Raw genomic sequence first — 27,165 nt, 5'->3', positions numbered from 1 at the left:
CCTCTATTAATTGTATGAAATCAATATAAGAATAACTAGTTTTAAACCCGTGCAAAATTGCACGGGTATGTATTTTGGCCAGTATTAATGTTTTTGGATGTATATTTGTTTTTGCATTTCTACTGTACTTATCTAGTTGGTCTAAATCTACGATCTACATAATTTATGTTTAAATTTGTTACAAACGCGTGTTCACATACACTGGTTTATAAGAAAATAACGTAATCTATTCTTATAAATAAAAATTGCATACATAAAAAACTTTACATTCGGATAAAAGAAATATAATCTAATATAATCAACTTTAACATATGTATGTAATTCATTTGCGTTTTATGTTTGATCCCGTATATAAATGTTATTCCTTCTTGAAATTATGTAATTCAATTTCCTTTACTCGCATTTGTAATTCATTCTGCGTATATGTTATTAATTTTATTTACACGGAATGTATAAAATTATTTCATAATATTAATTCATAGAATTATTTCATAATATTAATTCATAGAATTTTTTCATAATATTATTTCATAGAATTTGTTGTAAGACGGAATTTATCGCATGTTTGAAAAGACGGAAATCTGAAGAAATAAATACATTGCACACTCACGGGTCCCACCATAACATGAATTTCCAAAAAAAAAAAAAAAAAACCTGCATTAATGACGTGGCGCGATGAGGATTGAGTATTGTCTTTTGTATTAATATAGATAAGATTATAGGGCTCACCTCATACGTAAAGAGATTTTGCCTCTATTAATGATCTGTCAATCAATAATAATAAAATATTTTTAATTGGATCCCACTTTAGTTGTCAATTAACTGAGCGGGAAAACTTTTAAGAATCCTTAATCTTTTAGTTTTAGGGGGATTCAATGCGTTCCGGTCTTATAAACTTACAAACCCGGGAGTTTATCCATCTTCCTACAATAACTATCAAGTCTGAGGAACTTTTCAAATCTTGGTATGCATTAGGGTTTGATCCTGTACATAAGGTATTCAAAGTTCTGAGTATTATTTACGGAAGTACAACCAAGGCCGCGATATTGACCGTTGGATCAAAATATTGGAACCCAATAGACTACAAATGTTTACCTAGTTCACTGATTAAGAAGTCGCCGCCTTTGTGGATTACCATCAATAGCATTTGTCTTGATGGGGTGATTTATTGGGTTCATGAAAATACACTCGATAATTTTATTTTGCTAACGGTTTTTGCTTTTGATTTGAATCGCGAGGTGTTCAGAGAATATGAGCATGTGACGACACCCATGAGCGATAAGCTATTCAGATTCTATTTGACATCTTTGAAAGAGCGCCCAACTCTGTTCATTTGGAAGATTAAAAGTGATGACACTCAAGAGGTAGAACAATGGACATTATTTAACCATAAAAATCCGAATGCGGCTTGGAAAATGAGGAATATTACTAATCATAATTTTCCAATAATGGTACCTAAAAGTTTTGATGAGATATCTAAAAAAGCTGTTGCAGGTGGTAGCACCCTGCTACAATTTTCGATAGGGATTAATTCCGAGTGTTCTTGGTATTTATGGTATGATCTTGAGAAGTTCGCCTTAGAATAATACTCCGTGTATATATCCTCTTTTATTTTTCTCATTTGACTTTGATAGTCAACAAGTAAAACTTCGATAATTTATTGGAAAATAGCTACTTTTTTTTTGAAGGGAAAAGCCTGAAGGCATTACTCAATTAATAAGCGATCAAAGTTTACAGCAACATTTGCCGAAGGGGGCAAAATATCCTCCCAAACGACTTTGCCAGAATACGTGGAACAAAATGAGCAAGTTAAGTGTGCTACGCAATTATTAATATGACCTACATGTGACCAAATAACTGAAAGAATATTACTACTAAAAGCAAGAATGTCATCGATTAATAAATGAAACATGCTCCTTCCTTCTTTGCGATGTCTGATGGCTTCGATGACGAGAAGACAATCACTCTCGACTTCCACCTTAAGGATACCTCTCCGCGCCGCTTCTTCGAGTCCATCCAAAACAGCCATCGCCTCAAAGAAAATAGACCTCCCAAGACGATTCCCTGATCACGAACAAACCCCAAAGCACCTCCCCTCTTCCATCACGACACACCACTCCCGTCCCAACTCCCTCCCCTTCTTTTACCCCTAACAACAACATTAATTTTGACGAAGCCCTCCCTCGCAGGCCTCCACCCAGCGTCCCCATCCTCCCCTTCATCCCTCGGTTGTCTTCTCCGACACCTCCTCGACCCTTATTCGACCCCATCAGCTCCCCAACCCTCTCCTGCTAGTCCTGCATGACATCTTTCGCTCTCCGTATCACCCCATATCCGGTTCCACCTCTATATTTTGTAATACCATTACCTGCAGATGCAACAATTCAATTAAATTATGAGTAGTGCTGACGCTTCCGAGATTTTAGTTTAAAAACTTTGTTAATGTAAATGTAATGATTTATGGAGTATCTTCTTAGATTGTAATGCTGTAAATCTGTAATACAATGCAATCATGATTTATGGAGTATCTTCTTAGTTTAAAAACTATGTTGCGTGTTATTGGACATTAAACCCGAATCATACATTCTTGCTGCTGAAAGAGGAAATTACTAGATTGAAAGGAGCTTTGACTAAGTGTATGTGTACACAAACTTTAACTTGGTCTCCAACAGAAACAAATGTTGTTGTTGCCAGTTCAATCTGAAAGCCGCTGTCGTGGACAGCGGCTTCAAGGTGGGCAGGGACCGTAATTTGTTCTAAAGTCGCTGTCGACTTTGAAAAAACATGCCAAAAAAATGACGTGGACCCATGTCACCCATCAGGTGTAATTAGTTTCAAAGTAACACTATTTTGATGTTAAATTGTTTTGTAAATAATCTCAAATGAAAAAAAGTTCGTAATTTGACTGTTAAATGGGTTGGTCGGGCGGATTATAGGTTGGGTAATTTTGAGTTCTGGTAGAATTCGAGTTGGGTGTCAATAAAATAGGGGTCAAGTTTATACGGGTTTCGAGTTGAGATAGGGTCAAAAACGGATAGATCAACGACTTTTAGTTTTCTCCGATTTGTTTACAACTTTCTTTTACATAATTTACCATGACTTTTTTGAGTTTGAGTTGAAAAATACGGGTTATTTTGGATTATTGTCAGGTCGAGTCAGTTTTTGACAGGTCTACTTCTGATATTTAGTTTTCTATCTAATTTAAGGAAAGATTGCTCTGCATCAAGATACTATCAATTCTAATTTAAGGAAAATTGTTAAAATTCTAATAGGATTAAGAAAGGGAATTGCTAGTACAAATACTCTTTGAAGCCGGCTTGTTTTGGACACAATTACTTTTATCATAGCAAATTTAATCTTGTTTCTTTCATAATTATGAATACTTGCATAGTCGATAGTTCCATGGAGATGAATGTTGAGCAAAAGATTCAAGGCGAAGTTACAAGACGGGAGTGCAATACGAGTGATGTATCATTTGTAGACATTCCTGAAGAAATTCAACTCGATATCTTGTCAAGGCTGCCACCCAAGTCATTGTCAAGGTGCCAGTATGTTTCGAAACACTGGAATCATACGTTAACCATACAAGCATTCTTCCTTAAACACTCTCGTTCGTATGATAAACATTCAAAACTTGCCTACGTGGCACGCTTTAATAATTGGAGAAACGGCTCGGTTATCTCATTCGACCTCAACGATGACAACACCCCTAAAACAGCTGGCTCTCTGGTCATAGGGCGGGACGTATATTTCGCTGATTTTCCTATGACTAATTATTTTCACATGTCCAATATATGCAACGACCTAATTTGTCTCTTCGATAAAGATTCAACGTTTGCCGGTCTTATAAACATTAAAACCCGGGATTTTATCCGTCTTCCAGCAATAACTATCAAGTCCGAGGGTCCTTTCAGACTTTGGTATGCATTAGGGTTTGATCCTGTGCATAAGGTATTCAAAGTTTTGAGTATTATTTACGAAAGCACAATCAAAGAGGGTACTACAACAAGGGCCGCGATATTGACCGTTGGATCGAAACATTGGAACCCAATAAACTACAAGTGTCTACCTAGTTCACTGATTAAAAAGTCGCCTCGGCGTACTATCATCAATAGCCTTTGTTTAGATGAAGTGATTTATTGGGTTCATAAAAATACAATCGATAATGTTAGTGTGCTAACCGTTGGTTCTTTTGATTTGAATCGTGAGGCGTTCAGAGATACCGAGCTTGTCACGACACCCATGAAAGACTGGACATTCAGATACTATTTGACATTTTTGAAAGAGTGCCCAACTCTGTTTATTTGCAAGATGAAAAATTATTACACTGGAGAGGTAAAAGTTGAACAGTGGACATTATTTAACCATAAAAATCCGAATGCGGCTTGGAAGAGGAGGATTTTTACTACTACTGATTTTCCCAAAGAGGTAACTTACGGTTATTATGGGATCCCTGTTGCAGGTGGTAGCACCGTGATACAATATTCTAAATCGATTGATTCCAATCACGAGTGTTCTTGGTATTTATCGTATGATCTTGAGGATTTCGCCGTAGGATTCCAAATTTAAAGAATCGGACCGATGTTTTTAATTTGACAGTATCATGATTCGTCTTGATAATGATTTATCTTATTAGATTTAACTTTTTAAATATGAGACAATAATCATTCAATGCAATTTCAATTCAATTTCATTATGTTTTATTCAGATGTTTGTGTGGCTAACACAAGGTAAAAAAATGTGTATATTCGATTCCTTATCACACTTGCTTAAAAATTGATATTGATGTACATAATGTCAAACGTATGGGGGCTTATTTCATAATAAAATACTGTATAATAAGAGAACAAGAGTTAGCTCAAGTGGTAAGAACTCTCTTACCGAAACCATGAAGTTTGGGGTTTGATTCTCACCTACCACACAAGTGCAGCTCATTTGAACCAAAAAATAATAAAATAAAATAAATTCTCCAAAAAAAAGTAGGGAATTAAGTAATGAATAACATAACATACAGTAGAGCATCTTGTTAGGGGTTCGATTCCTACAAGAAAATTTCTCGAGCCATGCGCAGTTGGATCGTGCAAGCGTTGTCGCTTCACTTTCTCTTCAAGGTTTCAGTCACGTACAATCGTTCTATATGCCGAAAACATTGATGGACAAACATACAGTAGAGCATCTTGTTCTCCACATAATGCACTTAATTTTTGCCTTCTGTATCCGATAAGCTAGAGTTACTGTTTCGAGATGTATGTGCTAATACTTGATTGGACCTTCCAAACTCCCGGTTGCAAACTGTATATAAAGCAATAAAGTGAAATAGTCAAGCAACGAAAACCCTACAAACAACCAAACTTGGAATTAACATTTCCACTTCAAAGATTCAAAGATACCTGTTGAACAATGGGATTTGTTGATGCGCTAAACTCATGCGTCAATCCTTCCCATACAATCTCTCCCTCGTAAAGAAAGATCAATCTGAACCAATCGAAATACTCTATTATGTGAATGAAAATACATCTTTTCAACTATGTGCTAAGTGATTGGTCAAAAAAATAATTACCTATCAACAGCTCTGCGGATGGTACTGTGTTGGTGAGTAACAACTACATAAGATGCCACATTCCCAGTCTTCCCAGCAGCGTCTTCTCCTTTTAAATGAACTGAACGAATAAGATCTTCAACTACGGTTGATGCAATTGGGTCAAGTCCAGCTGTTGGTTCATCATACAAGAGAACCTGCCATGGGTAGTCAATCAGAGCCTTAGTCCAAAAATGCTTTGGGGTCGGTATTAGAAATATAGAGGGGAGAATGCATAAATGTAATGTTGTATTATTGATAATCGTTAAATGCCTTTTACAACTACAATCGTAGCGTATTTATAGTACTCGTAAGATCTCCTAATATAGGAAACCATAATAATATAGCTTATTTTATTCTGATTACGGTATATTACGATACGATACCGTAATCTCCTCTAACATCCCCCCTCAAACTCATGGTAATTTGAAACAATTTCCATGAGTTTGCACACAAATAACAAAAAAAAACATGAAGAAAATAATCGGTTTCTTCATTCTTCGATCTTCAAGTCTTAGACAACAACAACATTCTTTTGAATGTATCAAAAAAATTCTTGAACGGGAACGTCGCAATTTTTCGAACCCGTCAAAATATCAAAAGATCAATATTCGAATTCTTTGAAATTTCATAGTCAAAAACGCCGCAATTTTTCGAATTTGACTTGATTAAAAACGGAATTTATCCGTCATATCGAATCGATGGATTGGAGCACTCATTTGTACTCCCTCCAATAAAGCAACTGAACTTACAAAGACCATGTAAATGGCGGAGATCGATCGATGAAAGAATACAACTAGCGAGTAGTTGTAATAAATCAACAACATTCAAAATGATTGGACTTCAATGAAAACCATCAAGGAACGACGTACAACTTCTGGATTTTTTTTTTTTTTTTTTTTTTAAAGAATAATTTGTAAATCATCGGTGAAGAAATCCCGCGGAGGAGGGTACCACAATTAATTAGTCCCTCCGGCAGGGCAACAGAAGATCGTTTTTAGGCCTCAAGAGCGTGAGGCTCTGATACCATATTAGAAATATAGAGGGGAGAATGCATAAATGTAATCGTTGTATTATTGATAATCGTTCGTATTGTTCCATTACAATTAGAGATCAGACATTTATATAGCATTCGAAATAACATAAATCAAGACCTAGAATATTCTAAAGTAGGCAACTGAAATATTCATCATATCATTATAATATTATTGCGATTACGGTATAATACCGTAATATTCTCCAACAGTCGGCCAACATGAATCATCATCTGAAACCATCTAGGGTATCCAATAGGGCTCCACAATATAGTATATACGGGAATTTAAGTAAAAAAAAGTTGGTAGTTGAAAGAGTAGAATAAAAAATGGAGAAAATAAGACGATGAGTAAACCAAGTTTTATTTTTAAAATAATAATGTAAAATAAAAATAAAATAAAAGGAAAAGTTGAAAGAGTAGAATAAAAGAAAAGACATATAATTGGTTCGGGGAAGGAACAGGCAAGGGAATGGAACTAGGAAAGGGAATGAAGAGGAAAGGAAACGGATTACCCCAAATATGCTCAACTGTTTGGTATGAATACAAGAGTAAAAGGAATCATCTTCAACCACCACCCTCAAAAGTCAAACCCGATATCCACCACCTACACCCACCACCAAGACCACAACCACCTCCTCCCACCACCATCCGTCACAGCGCGGCACTCACTCCCGTCCACTAGTCGGCACCAGCCACCCGATGCCCTCTCATCCGTCGAAAACCCATCAAGCCCCAATACCAAACACCACATCCTCCCTAGGAAAATCTACTCCTACCCCGAAAAACACCGGATCGGTGTATTTCGGGGTGGAGGAGGGGGTTTCGGGGGGGGAAGGTTTTTCGAGGTTATTGAAGGAAATTAGCCGGGCGGTAGCTGCCGTGACGGTAGTGGGCTCACCGTCTCCCGAGCGTGAATAAAGGCAGGTCGCCGGCGGCCAATGGTAGTGAACTCGCCGGTGTGATAGTGGAGGTCGCCGGCGTGAATAGTGGACTTGTGGTTCATTTAGGTGTGGGTTTTTCAACATCTTTCATTGATCTCATTTCTTTATCCGTTTTTATTTCCTCTACTACCCTGTTGGTACCTGGGTTATGGGTATTTGTATGTATGACGATATGTTTTAAGTCGGTATGTAATTTATCTATCAAATTTTTTGAGTCTGTAAATACGTATATGTCAATATGTATGGGTATGTATGTAGAGATAAGTATACGTATTAAAATACATATATTACTATTCAAACTTTTTACTATTCATACGAGTCTAGAAGCTCGTGTAAAGACGCAGTCTCAAAAGTCAAAAGTTTTGCCTAATCCTATCATGTTGTCGGGACAGCTGGTATCTTTCCAGAAAGCTCCAAGACAACTGTCTCTCCACTACCTCAAAAGCAACGGCTCCAATGCACCTGCGAATAAGATGTCAACAACACAAAAGCAGACCATCATTAAAGCCTCTGAAGACTGCCTATATAAACGGACGTCCTCAGCATTCAAGTATCATCAAGTTTTTAGAGTGCAGTATTGCCTTAAGCAAACTAGCAACAAAAATCTAAAAATAAGTTGTAATCAAAAATCTTTGTATCTTTATTCAATCTTCATTGTAAGTTCAATCTTGTAATTTTCAAAATTTAATTTCAAAATTTTTCAACATCTTTCATTGATCTCATTTCTTTATCCGTTTTTATTTCCTCTACTACCTGTTGGTACCAGGTTATGGGTATTTGTATGTATGACGATATGTTTTAAGTCGGTATGTAATTTATCTGTCAAATTTTTTGACTCTGTAAATACGTATATGTCAATATGTATGGGTATGTATGTAGAGATAAGTATACGTATTAAAATACATATATTACTATTCAAACTTTTTACTATTCATACGAGTCTAGAAGCTCGTGTAAAGACGCAGTCTCAAAAGTCAAAAGTTTTGCCTAATCCTATCATGTTGTCGGGACAGCTGGTATCTTTCCAGAAAGCTCCAAGACAACTGTCTCTCCACTACCTCAAAAGCAACGGCTCTAATGCACTGCGAATAAGATGTCAACAACACAAAAGCGGACCAACATTAAAGCCTCAAGACTACTTTATATATAAACGGACGTCCTCAGCATTCAAGTATCATCAAGTTTTTAGAATGCAGTATTGCCTTAAACAAACTAGCAACAAAAATCTAAAAATAAGTTGTAATCAAAAATCTTTGTATCTTTATTCAATCTTCATTGTAAGTTCAATCTTGTAATTCTCAAAATTTAATTTCAAAGTTTTTCAACATCTTTCATTGATCTCATTTCTTTATCCGTTTTTATTTCCTCTACTACCCTGTTGGTACCTGGGTTATGGGTATCTGTATGTATGACGATATGTTTTAAGTCGGTATGTAATTTATCTGTCAAATTTTTTGAGTCTCAGAAATACGTATCGATCAGAAATACGTATATGTCAATATGTATGGGTATGTATGTAGAGATAAGTATACGTATTAAAATACATATATTACTATTCAAACTTTTTACTATTCATACGAGTCTAGAAGCTCGTGTAAAGACGCAGTCTCAAAAGTCAAAAGTTTTGCCTAATCCTATCATGTTGTCGGGACAGCTGGTATCTTTCCAGAAAGCTCCAAGACAACTGTCTCTCCACTACCTCAAAAGCAACGGCTCTAATGCACCTGCGAATAAGATGTCAACAACACAAAAGCAGACCATCATTAAAGCCTCTGAAGACTGCCTATATAAACGGACGTCCTCAGCATTCAAGTATCATCAAGTTTTTAGAGTACAGTATTGCCTTAAGCAAACTAGCAACAAAAATCTAAAAATAAGTTGTAATCAAAAATCTTTGTATCTTTATTCAATCTTCATTGTAAGTTCAATCTTTTAATTTTCAAAATTTAATTTCAAAGTTTTTCAACATCTTTCATTGATCTCATTTCTTTATCCGTTTTTATTTCCTCTACTACCCTGTTGGTACCTGGGTTATGGGTATTTGTATGTATGACGATATGTTTTAAGTCGGTATGTAATTTATCTGTCAAATCTTTTGAGTCTGTAAATACGTATATGTCAATATGTATGGGTATGTATGTAGAGATAAGTATACGTATTAAAATACATATATTACTATTCAAACTTTTTACTATTCATACGAGTCTAGAAGCTCGTGTAAAGACGCAGTCTCAAAAGTCAAAAGTTTTGCCTAATCCTATCATGTTGTCGGGACAGCTGGTATCTTTCCAGAAAGCTCCAAGACAACTGTCGCTCCACTACCTCAAAAGCAACGGCTCTAAAGCACATGCGAATAAGATGTCAACAACACTAAAGCAGACCATCATTAAAGCCTCTGAAAACTGCCTATATAAACGGACGTCCTCAGCATTCAAGTATCATCAAGTTTTTAGAGTGCAGTATTGCCTTAAGCAAACTAGCAAAAAAAAACTAAAAATAAGTTGTAATCAAAAATCTTTGTATCTTTATTCAATCTTCATTGTAAGTTCAATCTTTTAATTTTCAAAATTTAATTTCAAAGTTTTTAAACATCTTTCATTGATCTCATTTCTTTATCCGTTTTTATTTCCTCTACTACCCTGTTGGTACCTGGGTTATGGGTATTTGTATGTATGACGATATGTTTTAAGTCGGTATGTAATTTATCTGTCAAATTTTTTGAGTCTGTAAATACGTATATGTCAATATGTATGGGTATGTATGTAGAGATAAGTATACGTATTAAAATACATATATTACTATTCAAACTTTTTACTATTCATACGAGTCTAGAAGCTCGTGTAAAGACGCAGTCTCAAAAGTCAAAAGTTTTGCCTAATCCTATCATGTTGTCGGGACAGCTGGTATCTTTCCAGAAAGCTCCAAGACAACTGTCTCTCCACTACCTCAAAAGCAACGGGTCTAATGCACCTGCGAATAAGATGTCAACAACACAAAAGCAGACCATCATTAAAGCCTCTGCAGATTGCCTATATAAACGGACGTCCTCAGCATTCAAGTATCATCAAGTTTTTAGAGTGCAGTATTGCCTTAAGCAAACTAGCAACAAAAATCTAAAAATAAGTTGTAATCAAAAATCTTTGTATCTTTATTCAATCTTCATTGTAAGTTCAATCTTGTAATTTTCAAAATTTAATTTCAAAGTTTTTCAACATCTTTCATTGATCTCATTTCTTTATCCATTTTTATTTCCTCTACTACCCTGTTGGTACCTAGGTTATGGGTATTTGTATGTATGACGATATGTTTTAAGTCGGTATGTAATTTATCGGCCAAATTTTTTGAGTCTGTAAATACGTATATGTCAATATGTATGGGTATGTATGTAGAGATAAGTATACGTATTAAAATACATATATTACTATTCAAACTTTTTAATATTCATACGAGTCTAGAAGTTCGTGTAAAAACGCAGTCTCAAAAGTCAAAAGTTTTGCCTAATCCTATCATGTTGTCGGGACAGCTGGTATCTTTCCAGAAAGCTCCAAGACAACTGTCTCTCCACTACCTCAAAAGCAATGGCTCTAATGCACCTGCGAATAAGATGTCAACAACACAAAAGCAGACCATCATTAAAGCCTCTGAAGACTGCCTATATAAACAGACGTCCTCGGCATTTAAGTATCATCAAGTTTTTAGAGTGCAGTATTGCCTTAAGCAAACTAGCAACAAAAATCTAAAAATAAGTTTTAATCAAAAATCTTTGTATCTTTATTCAATCTTCATTGTAAGTTCAATCTTGTAATTTTCAAAATTTAATTTCAAAGTTTTTCGACATCTTTCATTGATCTCATTTCTTTATCCGTTTTTATTTCCTCTACTACCCTGTTGGTACCTGGGTTATGGGTATTTGTATGTATGACGATATGTTTTAAGTCGTTATGTAATTTATCTGTCAAATTTTTTGAGTCTGTAAATACGTATCAGTCTGTAAATACGTATATGTCAATATGTATGGGTATGTATGTAGAGATAAGTATACGTATTAAAATATATATATTACGATTCAAACTTTTTACTATTCATACGAGTCAAGAAGCTCGTGTAAAGACGCAGTCTCAAAAGTCAAAAGTTTTGCCTAATCCTATCATGTTGTCGGGACATTTGGTATCTTTCCGAGCTCCAAGACAACTGTCTCTCCACTACCTCAAAAGCAATGGCTCTAATGCACCTGCGAATAAGATGTCAACAACACTAAAGCAGACCATCATTAAAGCCTCTGAAAACTGCCTATATAAACGGACGTCCTCAGCATTCAAGTATCATCAAGTTTTTAGAGTGCAGTATTGCCTTAAGCAAACTAGCAAAAAAAAACTAAAAATAAGTTGTAATCAAAAATCTTTGTATCTTTATTCAATCTTCATTGTAAGTTCAATCTTGTAATTTTCAAAATTTAATTTCAAAGTTTTTCGACATCTTTCATTGATCTCATTTCTTTATCCGTTTTTATTTCCTCTACTACCCTGTTGGTACCTGGGTTATGGGTATTTGTATGTATGACGATATGTTTTAAGTCGTTATGTAATTTATCTCAAATTTTTGAGTCAAATACGTATCGATCAGAATACGTATATGTCAATATGTATGGGTATGTATGTAGAGATAAGTATACGTATTAAAATATATATATTACGATTCAAACTTTTTACTATTCATACGAGTCAAGAAGCTCGTGTAAAGACGCGATCTCAAAAGTCAAAAGTTTTGCCTAATCCTATCATGTTGTCGGGACAGTTGGTATCTTTCCGAAAGCTCCAAGACAACCTCTCTCTCCACTACCTCAAAAGCAATGGCTCTAATGCACCTACGAATAAGATGTCAACAACACAAAAGCAGACCATCATTAAAACCTCTGAAGACTGCCTATATAAACGGACGTCCTCAGCATTCAAGTATCATCAAGTTTTTAGAGTGCAGTATTGCCTTAAGCAAACTAGCAACAAAAATCTAAAAAGAAGTTGTAATCAAAAATCTTTGTATCTTTATTCAATCTTCATTGTAAGTTGAATATTGTAATTCTCAAAATTTAATTTCAAAGTTTTTCAACATCTTTCATTGATCTCATTTATTTATCCGTTTTTATTTCCTCTACTACCCTGTTGGTACCTGGGTTATGGGTATTTGTATGTATGACGCACTACAAGAAAAACGCGGGTTACTGACGGCCCTACCGACGGAAAAAAGAGGCCGTCAGAAAACACGGGTTCTTGTGACGGATGTGTGACGGAATTTCCGTCGATAAAGTTTCTGACGGATATCCCGTCGGTATCTATAGCGCGTTGACCAAGTCAAAGGCGCCAAAAGAACTGTGACGGATATTCCGTCAGTAATCTTTTAATACTGACGGAAAATCCGTCAATGGTCTTTGCACGTTAAATTGGATTACAGCTGGAAATCACTTTTGCCTACTGACGGAATATCCGTCAGTTTTTTCAAAAAACTGACGGAATATCCGTCACTTGGTCAATTATTAGTTGGTGGTAGTGTGTGACAGGGTGTCACAATAATTGACGATCTTGACGGATATTCCGTCGCTTTTTGAAAAAACTCGACGATATTCCGTCGGGAGTTTTACTTTAACTGACGTGTACAGTCCTTGCATTATTTTTCTGATAAAGTGAGCAGTGACGGATTTTCCGTCAGTATAATAAGACTACTGACGGAATATCCGTCAGGATTTCAATTTAACTGACGGAATTTCCGTCAGTGGTTTCTATTAACTGAAACACGCGAAGAGATCCTCCTTCACTTTACTAAAATTCCCCCAAATCAATTAAAATCGCCTTAACCCCTTACCTCCTTAAAACCCGACACCACCACCACCCTCCTCCACTTCCGGCGCCACCACCACCACCACCAACACCACCACGCCGTCGCCATCACTATAAGGTAATTAACTTTATCTTTTTTTCTATTTCCTTTATCTTTTTCCTTCTCCTTCATCCTTTTCCTTCTCCTTTTCTTATTTATCTTTTTTTTTTTTTTTTGTTAATAGTAGGCCGCCGCCTCCGTCAACCACGGCCGCCCCGCCCGGCCGCCCGCTGCACTTCCTTTTTTTCATTTTTTTGTCAAGTTAATTAGGTATTACTCCTTTTAATTAGTTTAATTAATTTAGATTATTAGTTATTGTTTTAATCCGTCGAGGTTTCTCGACGGATATTCCGTCAGAATTGTGAAAAACTGACGGATATTACTCTTTTTAATTTTTTTAATTAGTTTAATTAATTTAGATTATTAGTTATTGTTTTAATTGTTGTTGAAAAAGGGTTGGTGTTGATGCATGTTGACTTAGGATAGAAGCCAATGTTGTGACGTATGTATGTTGTTAATGTATGTTGTTAATTTAGATTATTAGTTATAATTTTTTTTTTTTTTAATGTATGCATGTTGAGTTAAAATAGATATTTAATTTTATTATTAAAAATTAGATTATTGTTAAATGTTAATTAGAATAAATATAAATTAGACTAGATATGTAAAATGAAAAGTAAATCATGTTAGTTTTTGTTAATTGAAAAAGTAGTCATTGTTGTATGTTTTGTTTTTAATATTGTTAAAATTATTGTTCATATTGACCTAGTACCCGTTCAAAAATTACTCACTAGGAGTAATTTTTGAATAGTCCCCGTTTTGGGACTGTCTTTGTACGTTTTAAGTCACTTAGGTAGTAAACATGTGCTTGTGATTTGTTAATGAGAAAAGAGTTTGGTGACAATTCCTTTAATGTTCTCTAAATGCATATGTAGAGTAATTATTTATTCTATATTGTGTATTTGGAGAACGGATGGGAATTGCTTTTAAATTTTTTTTCTCATTAATAAATCACAAGTACATGTTTGCTAGTGACTTAAAACGTACATTGATGGGTTTAGGTTGGAGTGATAAGGACCCAATTCAAAGAAATACAATATTTATATTGGTTAAAATGTTAAATTATTGTTTATTATGCTTGATTTTGATTGTTGTTAGGTTATTATCTTTTTTAATGATATATATAAATGTGTAGATATATAATAACATGAAAAGATTAGAACGGCGGTGGATGTATGAAAGATTAGACGAAAAAAAAGAAACCCAAGAAAGCATATGCAGAGGGGGTGAAAGAGTTTATTAAATTCGCGGAGGGAAGTAGTGAGTACAAGAATTTAGGTGAAATGAGGTGTCCGTGTAAGAAATGCAAAAACCTAGGTTTTAAAAGGAAAGCGGATGTTCAAATTCATCTTTGGTCGTATGGTTTCGCCGATAATTATTATGTATGGACGTATCACGGTGAGAAACTACCTAGTACAAATGCTAGTGAGAATCCTTACCGTGAGTTCGTGGAAAATGCATTGCGTGATCTTTGTTGACCAAATTTTGGAGGATCGACTTAATCTCGATGACCTTGACGATGAAGAAGTGCGTTATGAAACCCCGAACCCCAAGTTTCTTCGTTCTTTAAAATGTTAGAGCAAGTTGAACAACCGGTGTTTGAGGGAAGTGATATGAGTTTGTTGCAAGCACGCTTTTGCTAGGTTGTTATCAATCAAATGTGAGAACAACATATCTCTTAGATGCGCTAATAGTTTTGTGTCGTTCGTTGGTGACATAATTCCAAAGGAAAATCAAATGGCGCGCAATTTTTATGAGATTAAAAAAGTTATGAAGGGACTCCAACTTCCCCATGAAAAGATTGATGCATGTATCAATGGATGCATGCTTTCCTGGGAGGAAAATTCTAATCTTGAAGAATGTACAAAGTGTCGTGCATCTCGGTATAAAGGTAAAAAGAATTCAAGTGGGAGGCGAATTCCATGTAAACCAATAACTTATTTCCCGCTTGCGCCAAGGTTACAACGACTATATGCAACCAAGCACATAGCAGGTGAGATGAGTTGGCACTACAAAAACTCTCGATTAAGAGAAAGGGGGACAATGGCACATCCAAGTGATGGAGAAGCGTGGAAGCATTTCGATAGAGAGCATCCAGATTTTGCAAGTGAACCCCGGAATGTTAGGCTAGGTTTGTGTACGGATGGATTTCAACCTTTTGGGCAGTTTGGGACGAAATACTCTTGTTGGCCCGTGATTGTGACTCCGTACAACTTACCTCCTTGGTTATGCATGAAGAGACAATTTCTGTTCTTATCTGTGCTAGTTCCCGGTCCTAAGAATCCGAAAACAAATTTAGATGTTTTCCTCCAACCGTTGATCAAAGAGTTGAAACAACTTTGGGAAACCGGCGTGGACACCTATGATGTCTCTAAGAAACAAAATTTTCAATTAAAGGCTGCATTAATGTGGACGATCAACGATTTTCCGGCATATGGCATGCTTTCTGGTTGGTCCACAAGTGGATATCGTGTCTGTCCTTATTGTCCAGAAAATGATCATAGATCTTTTTGGCTTAAAAATATCAAAAAGGTTTGTTGGTTTGATTGTCACCGTGAGTTCTTAACACCGATCATCCTTTCCGCGACAATTGTAAGCATTTTCTTAAAAACAGAAAAAAGCGAGAATCGCATAGCCGCATCGAAACTAACGGGTGATGAAGTGTGGGAATCCGTAAAAGACTTGCCTAAAATAGTTGATGCTTCGATAAAGAATTGAAAAGATTGAAAGATCAGAATGAAGGTTGGTGGAAACAAAGCATATTCTGGAACTTCCCTATTGGAAAACGTTCTTTGATTCGACACAACTTGGATGTTATGCACATTGAGAAAATTTTTTTGAACACTTATCAACAACATCATGGATGTACCAGGTAAAACTAAATTTGACACTAAGGGTAAAGAAGACTTTAATGAACTTTGCTATAAACGGAACACATCATCTAGGTTTGTTTTATCAAACGCGGAGAAAAAGGCTCTATGTGATCTGGGTTGCTAACTTAAAATTCCCGGATGGTTATGTTTTGATTTGAGTCGGTGTGTTGACCATAAAAAGATGGTGTTACATTCCATGAAAAGTCATGATTGTCATGTCTTTATGGAACGACTACTCCCCGTTGCCTTGAAAGAGTTGCTCCCGAGTCCTTGGAATGCAATAACCGAGATAAGCCAATTTTTTAGAGACCTGTGTACTTCTACGATTAGAGTTGATTCTATGGAACGTCTAGAGTCAAACATTGCGGAGATAATATGCAAGTTAGAGAAGATATTTCCCCCGTCTTTTTTCAATTCCATGGAGCATTTGCCTCTTCACCTACATTATGAAGCAAAAGTTGGAGGACCTGTCCAATATCGATGGATGTATCCATTTGAGAGATTTCTTAATCATATAAAAAAAAAGATTGGCAACAAAGCTCGGGTGGAGGGTTCAATATGCAACGCTTTTTTGTTAGAGGAAATTTCAAATTTCTGTTCTTTTTATTTCGAAGATCACATTGACACAAAAGCAAAAGACTTAGATGTTGGTGTAAATTCCGATGACCAGTTGAAATCTAAGTTACCTGAGTTATTCAATGATGACATGGGAACTACAACCGGAAAATGTATACAGAGGTACTTAACTGAGAAAGAGTATGAAGAAGCTCATTTTTATGTGCTAAGGAACTGTGGAGATTTTTTAGATACTTATGAAAAGTAAGTTAATACTTCATCATTACTCAATTGTTTTTTAATTATCAAATTAGATCGAATTTATAGGTAATTAATACATAACTAAAATATGCTTTCCCTACTTATAGGGAATTTGAGGCAGATATCAAAATCAATTTTCCTGATGTCACATCCTCTGATGATGTTTGGGCATCACATGAGAAAAGTTTTAAAAATGGTTCCAAATCAAGTAAGTGATGATACATTTTCTTTGAAATTGAACTATACATTTAGATTTCTTATTAGATATTGAAAAAAATATAACAACTTAATTAACATTTTTTTATTCATAGGTTCATAGATTGAAGGATCATCTAATAATAGCTTTAGCATTGGGTCCTAGTAACATGGTGAAGTCTTGGAGACGGTATTCCATCAACGGCTATAAGTTTCGAGCTTTTAAGGAGGAGTTGATGTTTCGAAGTCTACGTTAAGCAATGGGGTTTCTGTGAATTCAACTGAAGGGTTGGACTACTATGGAACCCTAAATGAAGTAATTGAGCTTTCTTATTATGCCGGGCAAAGGGTTTATAGGGTTATATTGTTTAAATGTGATTGGCTTGATAATTCCCCACAAGGACTTAGTATCCATAAGGTTTATGGACTTGTAGATGTAAACGAGAAAAAGAAACTTCGTGGACATAACCCATTTGTGGCAGCTTTTCAAGTCGATCAAGTTTGTTATGCTCCTTATCCAACCATTAAGAAAGGTAATCAAGGTATTCAGTGGTCCGCGGTTTTTAAAACCAAGGCAAGATCACAAGTTGATGCTCCTATTGAAGAAAGTGTCTTTCAAGAAGATGTGGTTGTGAATGATCACTCAATTTCACCGATTTTGTTGGAAGATACAGATGATGAAGATGTATACGAAGTGACAGTGGAAAGAGGTCAAGGGGAATATGACAGAGACGTCGAAGAAGAAGGGGATGAAGATGAAGTTGAAGAACTTATTAGATACGAAAATGAGGAATCAGAGGAAGAAGTGGGAGTGCTTTTTTCAGATGATGAACCTGTTTTGATTTGTAGTGATAGTGAGGAGGACTAGTTGTAATTGTACAATTATTAAACATTCAATAAAATATGCCCTCCGTTTTTTATTACTTGTCGTTCTAAGCTATTTGGTTTTTTGTTTTATACATGCCGTTTTAGCTTAACATCAATAGTGTGTTTCAATTTTCAAGATTTGGTTATAAGAAACCTCTCAATTCACCCAATAAAATGCATTAAAGAAGAGGCAAGTGGTAATTAGTTCACAGTTTTCCATAGTGTTTTTTTCAATTGTTTATATATACCCTGCAGAAATGGTTGTTTTGAACTAACGATTTGAATTGTTAACATGCAGTGATTATGCCGAACATTTTTCGCCGTATGATTGGGAGCAATAGTAAGGCAAATGCATCTCAACGGAATCGGGAGGACGACGAGGTTGAGGATGAGGAAAATCCTGAATTTCCATCGATAGACAGGAGAACATGCGGTGATTCTCTCGGAGGCCCGTGCTCGGCGAGATCATTTTTGGTAAGTTTATGTTAATTTTTCTTAAGTTTAAAAAAACTTAACATTTACGATTTAATTTCAAATATTTATGTGTTTTTCTGGTGGGATGACGAACCAATCAAGAAATATGTTACTTGGTCATTCACCAGTAACACGGAGATGAGTACTTCACTAGGTGGGGTGAAGCGAGTAACGCACAGCGTCGGAAGATGTGGAATTACTTTGCGGTAATTATGTTTTTCAATAATAATTTTCTTAAGTTTATAATAATTTTCTTAAGTTTATAAGAATTTTCCAAAGTTTTATATAACTAATTTCACACTTATTTTTTGAAACAGACTCATGTAAGATCCATCGATCCTGGGTATGATCCTATTCCTGAGTGGCAGGCGAGGGTAACGAGGCGGATTACCACTCTTATCAATGGAATAAAAATATAACAAGAAACCGCCAAAGTGGGTGCCTGTTTCTTGGTTGGAGAACCTTAGGAATAGGCCAAATGATGCTACTTTTGCCAAACATTCGAAAATCAACACGGCAAATAGGAAGTCGGGTGGAAAAGATGGGAAAGCATTGGGCACCCACACTCTTGGTCGGAAGAGTTGCTCCGATGCTTTCAAGGAATTGGTAAGTATTGTTTATATTGCTTTTAAAAAGTGGTTAATATATATGATTGACAAAAATATACTTGATTTTACTTGAATTTCCATAATAATTTCAGGGTCAAGAGGCCACCCCCCACGAGATGTTCATGAAGACGAAGAAAAATAAGAAGGGCGAGTGGGTTAACCCTCGAGCGGCTGATGTTGAGGTAAATTCTTGAATTTAATTTAATATTTATTTTTATTACAAAGAACGATAATCTCTTTCTTATAAAGATAGGTATATATATATCATTTCTGACGATTTTCTATTTTTTCAGCGTGATTTCCAAGAGGAGATGAGGCGGCCATTGCCACCGGACGATCTCCCGACGAGATTCGGGCCTACTACAAGGTCAGTAGGAGGATTTGACGAGAAGAACCGGATGTTTGGGACAGGACCTACATGGGCCCAAATATGGTATGATCTTCCTCCTAACAAAGCTGGCCGACGGTCTTTATCTTATGCTCCTAGCATAATTTCACAGCTTTCCACCCAAATGAATGATGAGCGATCCGCTCGAGTTGCTCTTGAAAGACAGGTTCGTGAACAGGCTGAAGAAATGGCGGCAATGAGAAAGGCTTGGGCTGATTTGCAAGCATCTCAACCCCCAAACACGTGTTCACAATTTACTCCACATAGACGGGATGAGTTTGGGGGTGGTGATGACGGGTTTGGAGGTATTGGTGGTAGTTTTATTGACCCTATAAACACTTAGAGCCTTTAAGTTAGAGCCTTTAGGTTAGAGCCTTTAGGTTAGAACTTTAGTTTAGTTAGTATTGTCGTCTAGTAAGTATGAAAGACATGGTAAAACAATTCTCTGTTTAATTTGTAAGACAATGTACAAATTTGACTATGTTTTTATGTAAAACAATTTGCGTCCCCTTCTCTTTTGTTGTCTATTGATTCCCGCATTAGCGGTCGACGTGAAAATGGATTCCCGCTTGGCGGTCGACGATTGGATGTGTTTTGCAGGTTTTGTTTATATTGGAAACGATGCAAATAGGCATCGTGGTGGCAAAGAAGTCAGTATTTGAAACGATGCAAAAACGCATCGTGGGGGCAAAGAGCGGCAGTTCTTTGTTTCCAGGCCTGATTTTTAATATATCTGACGGAAATTCCGTCAGTAATTTCAAAATACTGACGGCCTTTCCGTCACTGCCTTCCCTCTCCATTTTTCCAGATTCAAGAGGAAAGTGCCACGTGTCCATGTGACTGACGGAATTTCCGTCAGTAAAATTAAAAAACTGACGGAAATTCCGTCACTACCCTCTGTTAATTTGATTTCAGAAACTTACGTGGAATGCCACTGTTATAACAGAAGCAAGAAAGAACAAATAAAGAACAATAAAAGACAAACGCACAGATTTACGTGGTTCACTAACGGTGTGTTAGCTACGTCCACAGGGCAGAAAGGAGAGAGTTTTATTGATATGTGAGGAGTTTTTCAGATTACAGATTCAGACGGTATGATAAGCATAACTGCTAGGTAGAGGATTAGAGAGTTTATATAATACTCTCTAAACCTAATGTCTGAATGACCTAATAAAGGCCCAAGACAGACCTAGCCCAATAACGAGATCATACGGATACCGTTTAAGTTATACGACGGCGGTTAACGAAATCAAGGCACAAACCCAACAAATCTCCACCTTGACTTGAATTCTCTCACAAACAGACAGATGTACCGGATGCATTCCCATAAATGCCGGATGTACCGAAAGCTCTTCTCCCTTCCCCCTCGGATATTGCCCCCAAGAGGGCAATTACAGATCTAGAGATATTTAGCAAGTCCAAACAATGTTGGAACTTGCTATGCGGAATCGGCTTAGTGAACATGTCACTGGGTTATCGCAGTACCCACTTTGTTCACCTTAATTCTCTTCTCATTTCTCAGAAAGTGATATCTCACATCTATATGCTTAGTCCTCTCATGATGGACTTGATCTTTAGCCAAGCATATTGCACTAAGACTATCACAGAATACAATAGCTTGCTCCTGATGTAGACCCAAATCACGACCAATCCTTTTAACCGATTCCCTCTTTAGTCTGCTGCGGTCAACGCCATATACTCTTTCGAGTAGTAGACAAAGTAATCGTAGGCGCAATGTAGCCTTCCAACTCGACGATGAACCACCAAGAGTGAAAACATAACCGATCATTGATCGTCTGCAATCAACATCTCCTGCATAATCAGAATCTGAGTACCATGACACAAGGCACTCTCTATCACCTCCATAAATGAGACCAACATCGATGTACCCTTAAGGTACCGAAAAATTCTCTTCACACGACCTTGCCAATGTTCTTTACCCGGATCACCCATAAACCGGCTCACCACACTGACGATCGTGCTAAATCGGGTCTAGTGCAGACCATAGCATACATCAAACTACCCACTGCACTAGAGTACGGAACTCGGGACATGTACTCCCTTTCTTCACCGACTTGGGTGAGAAAGCAACAGACAGATGTGCATTCGATGCACTAGGAGTATCTATGGATTTCGCAGAGACATGCCAAACCTTGCTAGCACCTTCGAATATAGCCTTTACGAGATAAGAAAAGCTTCTTCTTGCTTGCTCCTATCCTCGTAGATCTCCATTCCCGAGAATTTTTCTTCTTTGCACCCAAATCTTTCATCTCAAATTCAAGACCGAGGAGACCCTTCAATTTCGAACATCGGACTTGCTCTCTGCAGCTATCAACATATCGTCTACATATAGGATCGGATAAATGAGAGACTCATTCTTGACTTGTTGTAATAATAAACACAACAATCATACGGACTCCTAGTGTAGCCAATCTCCAACATGTAGCTGTCAAACTTTTTATACCACTGCCTCGAGACTGTTTTAGCCCATATAAGGACTTCTTCACTTGCAAACATAGTCTTCTTTACCCGGAATCTGAAACCGTCTGGTGAGTCATGTATATCTCTTCTTCCAACTCTCCATGTAGGAAAGTCTTCTTCACATCTAGCTGTTCGAGTTCTAAATCCCGATGTGCAACTATTGCTAGCAACACTCGATGGAAGTATGTCGACCACCGGCGAAAATATTTCATTGTAGTCTACCCCCTCTTTCTCGATCGAACCCACGAGCTACCAATCGAGCTTTATACCTTATACCCTCAGCAGCAGTCTCTCCCTCTTTCTTCTTGAAGACCCATTTACAAGTAACAACCTTTCTCCCTTGAGGCTTCTTGGATAATTCCCAGTCTGATTCTTTTGAAGAGACTCCATCTCATCTCCCATGGCAAAGAAAGCCACCGGCGGTCGAAACATGTTCTTTGCTTCTTTGAAAGTGGATGGCTCATGTAAGTCAGGATCCACCTCCTCAAAAACCTGAAGTGCATAACCCACCATATCTTCAAAACCAAGTCTATTCGGAGGCTTCCCAAAATTAGGCCGATTGACCGTTCACGGGCCAAACTCTGCGATTCGGAATCGGTAATGAAGAATCGATGGAACAGATTCGGATTCGACCGTAGTGGTTGATCTTCTTTCTGTGGTACACTCTCATCAAGAGTGTCTTGCTGCTCCACCTGTTTATCAACACTACTACTACTATCTGACAACATATAAGACTTCACGGTAGGATTAACCATAGAATTTTCATCAAAGACAACATTTCTACTCAAAATAACCCTACCCTCGGATGGAGACCGGATACGGTATCCCTTGACACCATCCCCATAGCCCACGAATACTCCCTTTTTAGCTCGTGGCTCAAGCTTACCTTCACTAACATGATAATAAGCGGTACTACCAAAAGCCCTTAAAATAGAATAATCAATGGACTTACTGGACCACATCTCAAATGGAGTTTTGAGATTCGGACTCGTGTGAGGTCCCCGATTTATCGAGATAGCATCTTTGTACTAACCGCTTCGCCTGAGAATCTTCTTGTTAGTCCAGCATTAGAGAGCATGCACCTTGCCCTCTCCAGAAGTGTCGATTCATTCGCTCTGCTACACCATTTTGCTTTGAGGTGTATCTCGGACCGTACGATGTCTAGCAATCCCTTCATTCTTGCGAACTCGTCGAACTCGTAACAACAAAACTCTAGGCCGTTATCGATTCGCGACCTCTTGACCTTCTTCCCAGTTTGATTCTCCATTAATGCCTTCCACTGCTTAAAGTGAGTAAAGGCTTCGTTTTTGTGCTTCATCAAATAAATCCAAGTCTTCCTGGAATAATCATCAATAATAGACACAAAATACCTGTGACCTCCCAAAGACTCCACCTTAGAAGGACCCCAACAATCGAAATGGATGTAATCAAGTGTGCCCTTGGTCCTATGCACTGCTTTAGGAAACTTGCTGCGATGTAGCTTCCCAAATACACAATGCTCACGAAAATCCAGTTCTTGACCTTGTGACCACACAAAAGATCTTCTTTTGACAGAGTCTGCATCCCCCTTTCACTCATATGACCAAGTCTCATATGCCACAACTTAGTCAAATCTTCTTTATCAACATCGAGGATGCAACAACAATGAACCTGACAGAGTAGATCCCGAAGATAATATAGAGTACCATGCTTGATACCCCTCGAACTACACTCGAACCTTTGCGGGCGTTCGAACTCCACCTACACCTTGAAAGTGAAACCCTTCTTGTCTAACGTGCTTAAGGAGATCGATTCTTTGTCATTAGTGGAACATGTCTAACCTCGTTCGATGTACGAAATTTACCATCATGTGTCCTTACCCCGACCGAGCCGATTCCAACTATCTCGCAAACAAACACTATTCGCCATAGAAATAGTGCCTCCATCTACCTGTTCATAAGTTGTAAACCACTCCTGCGCGGACATATATGGTAAGATGCTCCAGAATCTAGAATCCACACATCAGTGTGATGCGTGACCTTACCCGTAACTAGAGCATAATCATCTTCCTCGGAACCCGCATCTGCTACACCGCGATGGCGATACTAGACTTGTTCTGTTTATCTTTCTTGGGACAATCGAATTTCCAATGCCCCTTCCCTTTACAGTAGAATTACTGAGACATCACTAGGTTTAGGACCTCTAGAAACATAAGAACCAGACGAACCAGAATTACAGAAAGTACCGGAAGTACCAAAGCGAGAATTAGAAGAACCCGAATAAGAAGGCTTCTTATATTTTTCTTCCCGAATTTCCCCGTCCATAACCCCCACTGGCGCTAACCCCGACTGATTATCTAATACTGTGCAGTAGCCCTTATGGCGCAGATTCTCTAGTATGAAGAGACGACCTAACATCTTCTAGAGTAACAGTATCTTTACCCACAATAAAGGACTGTACGAAATTCTCATACGATAACGGTAAAGAAACTAACGAATTAATGCAAAGATCCTCATCTTCTACCTTAACATCAATATTACGTAATTCTAGTAAAATTGTGTTTAACTGATCTAGATGATCTCGAAGAGGCATACCTTCCTGCATTCTCGGACTAAACGGACGTTGCTTAAGAAGCAACTTATTGGTCAAAGACTTGGTCATATAAAGACTCTCAAGCTTTTTCCACGGACACCATGCGGTAGTTTCCTCCGCGACTTCGGTGATGATATCATCCGCAAGACACAACATAATCGTTGAATGTGCCTTCTCCTCCGTGACCGCCATCTCGGTAGCGGTAGCAATGTGATGCGCAGCGATTGCGCTTTCCGTCTTCTTATCTCGAAAGCGGTGCCCACAACCCTTGCTTTGCTTTAACAGAGCCCGCATCTTGATCCGCCACGACTAAAACTATTCCTCCCGGTGAAGCGATCGATCTTTATGTTCATCGCCGACATCTTTCTCGCTGGTCATGAACCCGAAGGCTCGATACGATTTGTTATAACGAAGCAAGAAAGAACAAATAAAGAACAATAAAAGACAAACGCACGATTTACGTGGTTCACTAACGGTGTGTTAGCTACGTCCACAGGCGAGAAAGGAGAGAGTTTTATTGATATGTGAGGAGTTTTTCGATTCTGATTCGGACGGTATGATAAGCATAATCGCTAGGTAGAGGATTAGAGAGTTTATATAATACTCTCTAAACCTAATACAGAATGACCTAATAAAGGCCCAAGACAGACCTAGCCCAATAACAGATACGGATACCGTTTAAGTTATACGAAGCGGCGGTTAACAGAATCAAGGCACAAACCCAACAGCCACGTGTCAGATACAACTGACGGAAATTCCGTCAGTAATACGAAACACTGACGGAAATGGCGTCACTATTGACCTATAAATAAAGACGGATTTTCCGTCACAGTTCCGTCAGTTTTTTGTAAGAGTGACGGAAATTCCGTCAGTACAGGTATTTTACTGACGAAATAAGCTGACCCTGATTCCTGACGGAATTTCCGTCAGTAAATTGAAATACCGACGGAAAGGCCGTCAGTATGGGCTTTATTTTTCCGTCAGTTTCCCGCGTTTTTCCTGTAGTGACGATATGTTTTAAGTCGGTATGTAATTTATCTGTCAAATTTTTTGAGTCTGTAAATACGTATATGTCAATATGTATGGGTATGTATGTAGAGATAAGTATACGTATTAAAATACATATATTACTATTCAAACTTTTTACTATTCATACGAGTCTAGAAGCTCGTGTAAAGACGCAGTCTTAAAAGTCAAAAGTTTTGCCTAATCCTATCATGTTGTCGGGACAACTGGTATCTTTCCAGAAAGCTCCAAGACAACTGTCTCTCCACTACCTCAAAAGCAATGGCTCTAATGCACCTGCGAATAAGATGTCAACAACACAAAAGCAGACCATCATTAAAGCCTCTGAAGACTGCCTATATAAACGGACGTCCTCAGCATTCAAGTATCATCAAATTTTTAGAGTGCAGTATTGCCTTGAGCAAACTAGCAACAAAAATCTAAAAATAAGTTGTAATCAAAAATCTTAGTATCTTTATTCAATCTTCATTGTAAGTTCAATCTTGTAATTTTCAAAATTTAATTTCAAAGTTTTTCAACATCTTTCATTGATCTCATTTCTTTATCCGTTTTTATTTCCTCTACTACCCTGTTGGTACCTGGGTTATGGGTATTTGTATGTATGACGATATGTTTTAAGTCGGTATGTAATTTATCTGTCAAATTTTTTGAGTCTGTAAATACGTATATGTCAATATGTATGGGTATGTATGTAGAGATAAGTATACGTATTAAAATACATATATTACTATTCAAACTTTTTACTATTCATACGAGTCTAGAAGCTCGTGTAAAGACGCAGTCTCAAAAGTCAAAAGTTTTGCCTAATCCTATCATCTTGTCGGGACAGCTGGTATCTTTCCAGAAAGCTCCAAGACAACTATCTCTCCACTACCTCAAAAGCAACGGCTCTAATGCACCTGCGAATAAGATGTCAACTACACTAAAGCAGACCTTTATTAAAGCCTCTGAAAACTGCCTATATAAACGGACGTCCTCAGCATTCAAGTATCATCAAGTTTTTAGAGTGCAGTATTGCCTTAAGCAAACTAGCAACAAAAATCTAAAAATAAGTTGTAATAAAAAATCTTTGTATCTTTATTCAATCTTCATTGTAAGTTCAATCTTGTAATTTTCAAAATTTAATTTCAAAGTTTTTCAACATCTTTCATTGATCTCATTTCTTTATCCGTTTTTATTTCCTCTACTACCCTGTTGGTACCTGGGTTATGGGTATTTGTATGTATGACGATATGTTTTAAGTCGGTATGTAATTTATATATCAAATTTTTTGAGTCTGTAAATACGTATATGTCAATATATATGGGTATGTATGTAGAGATAAGTATACGTATTAAAATACATATATTACTATTCAAACTTTTTACTATTCATACGAGT

The 27,165-nt window shown here is 37.2% G+C and overlaps 1 protein-coding gene across 1 annotated transcript; it reads left to right on the top strand.

Moving 5' to 3' along the window:
* Positions 1-3,375: 3,375 nt before the first annotated feature.
* On the top strand, positions 3,376-4,569 carry LOC141594549 (putative F-box protein At3g52320). Its single transcript, XM_074414560.1, has one exon. It carries the CDS (start codon positions 3,376-3,378, stop codon positions 4,567-4,569), a length of 1,194 nt encoding a protein of 397 aa, XP_074270661.1.
* Positions 4,570-27,165: the final 22,596 nt, after the last annotated feature.

This window comes from Silene latifolia, chromosome 8 (assembly GCF_048544455.1).
Source record: "Silene latifolia isolate original U9 population chromosome 8, ASM4854445v1, whole genome shotgun sequence".
In the NCBI taxonomy this organism is placed as follows: domain Eukaryota; kingdom Viridiplantae; phylum Streptophyta; class Magnoliopsida; order Caryophyllales; family Caryophyllaceae; genus Silene; species Silene latifolia.
Note: the sequence above shows the minus strand (reverse complement) of the source record. Positions and strands in the feature narration are given on the sequence as shown.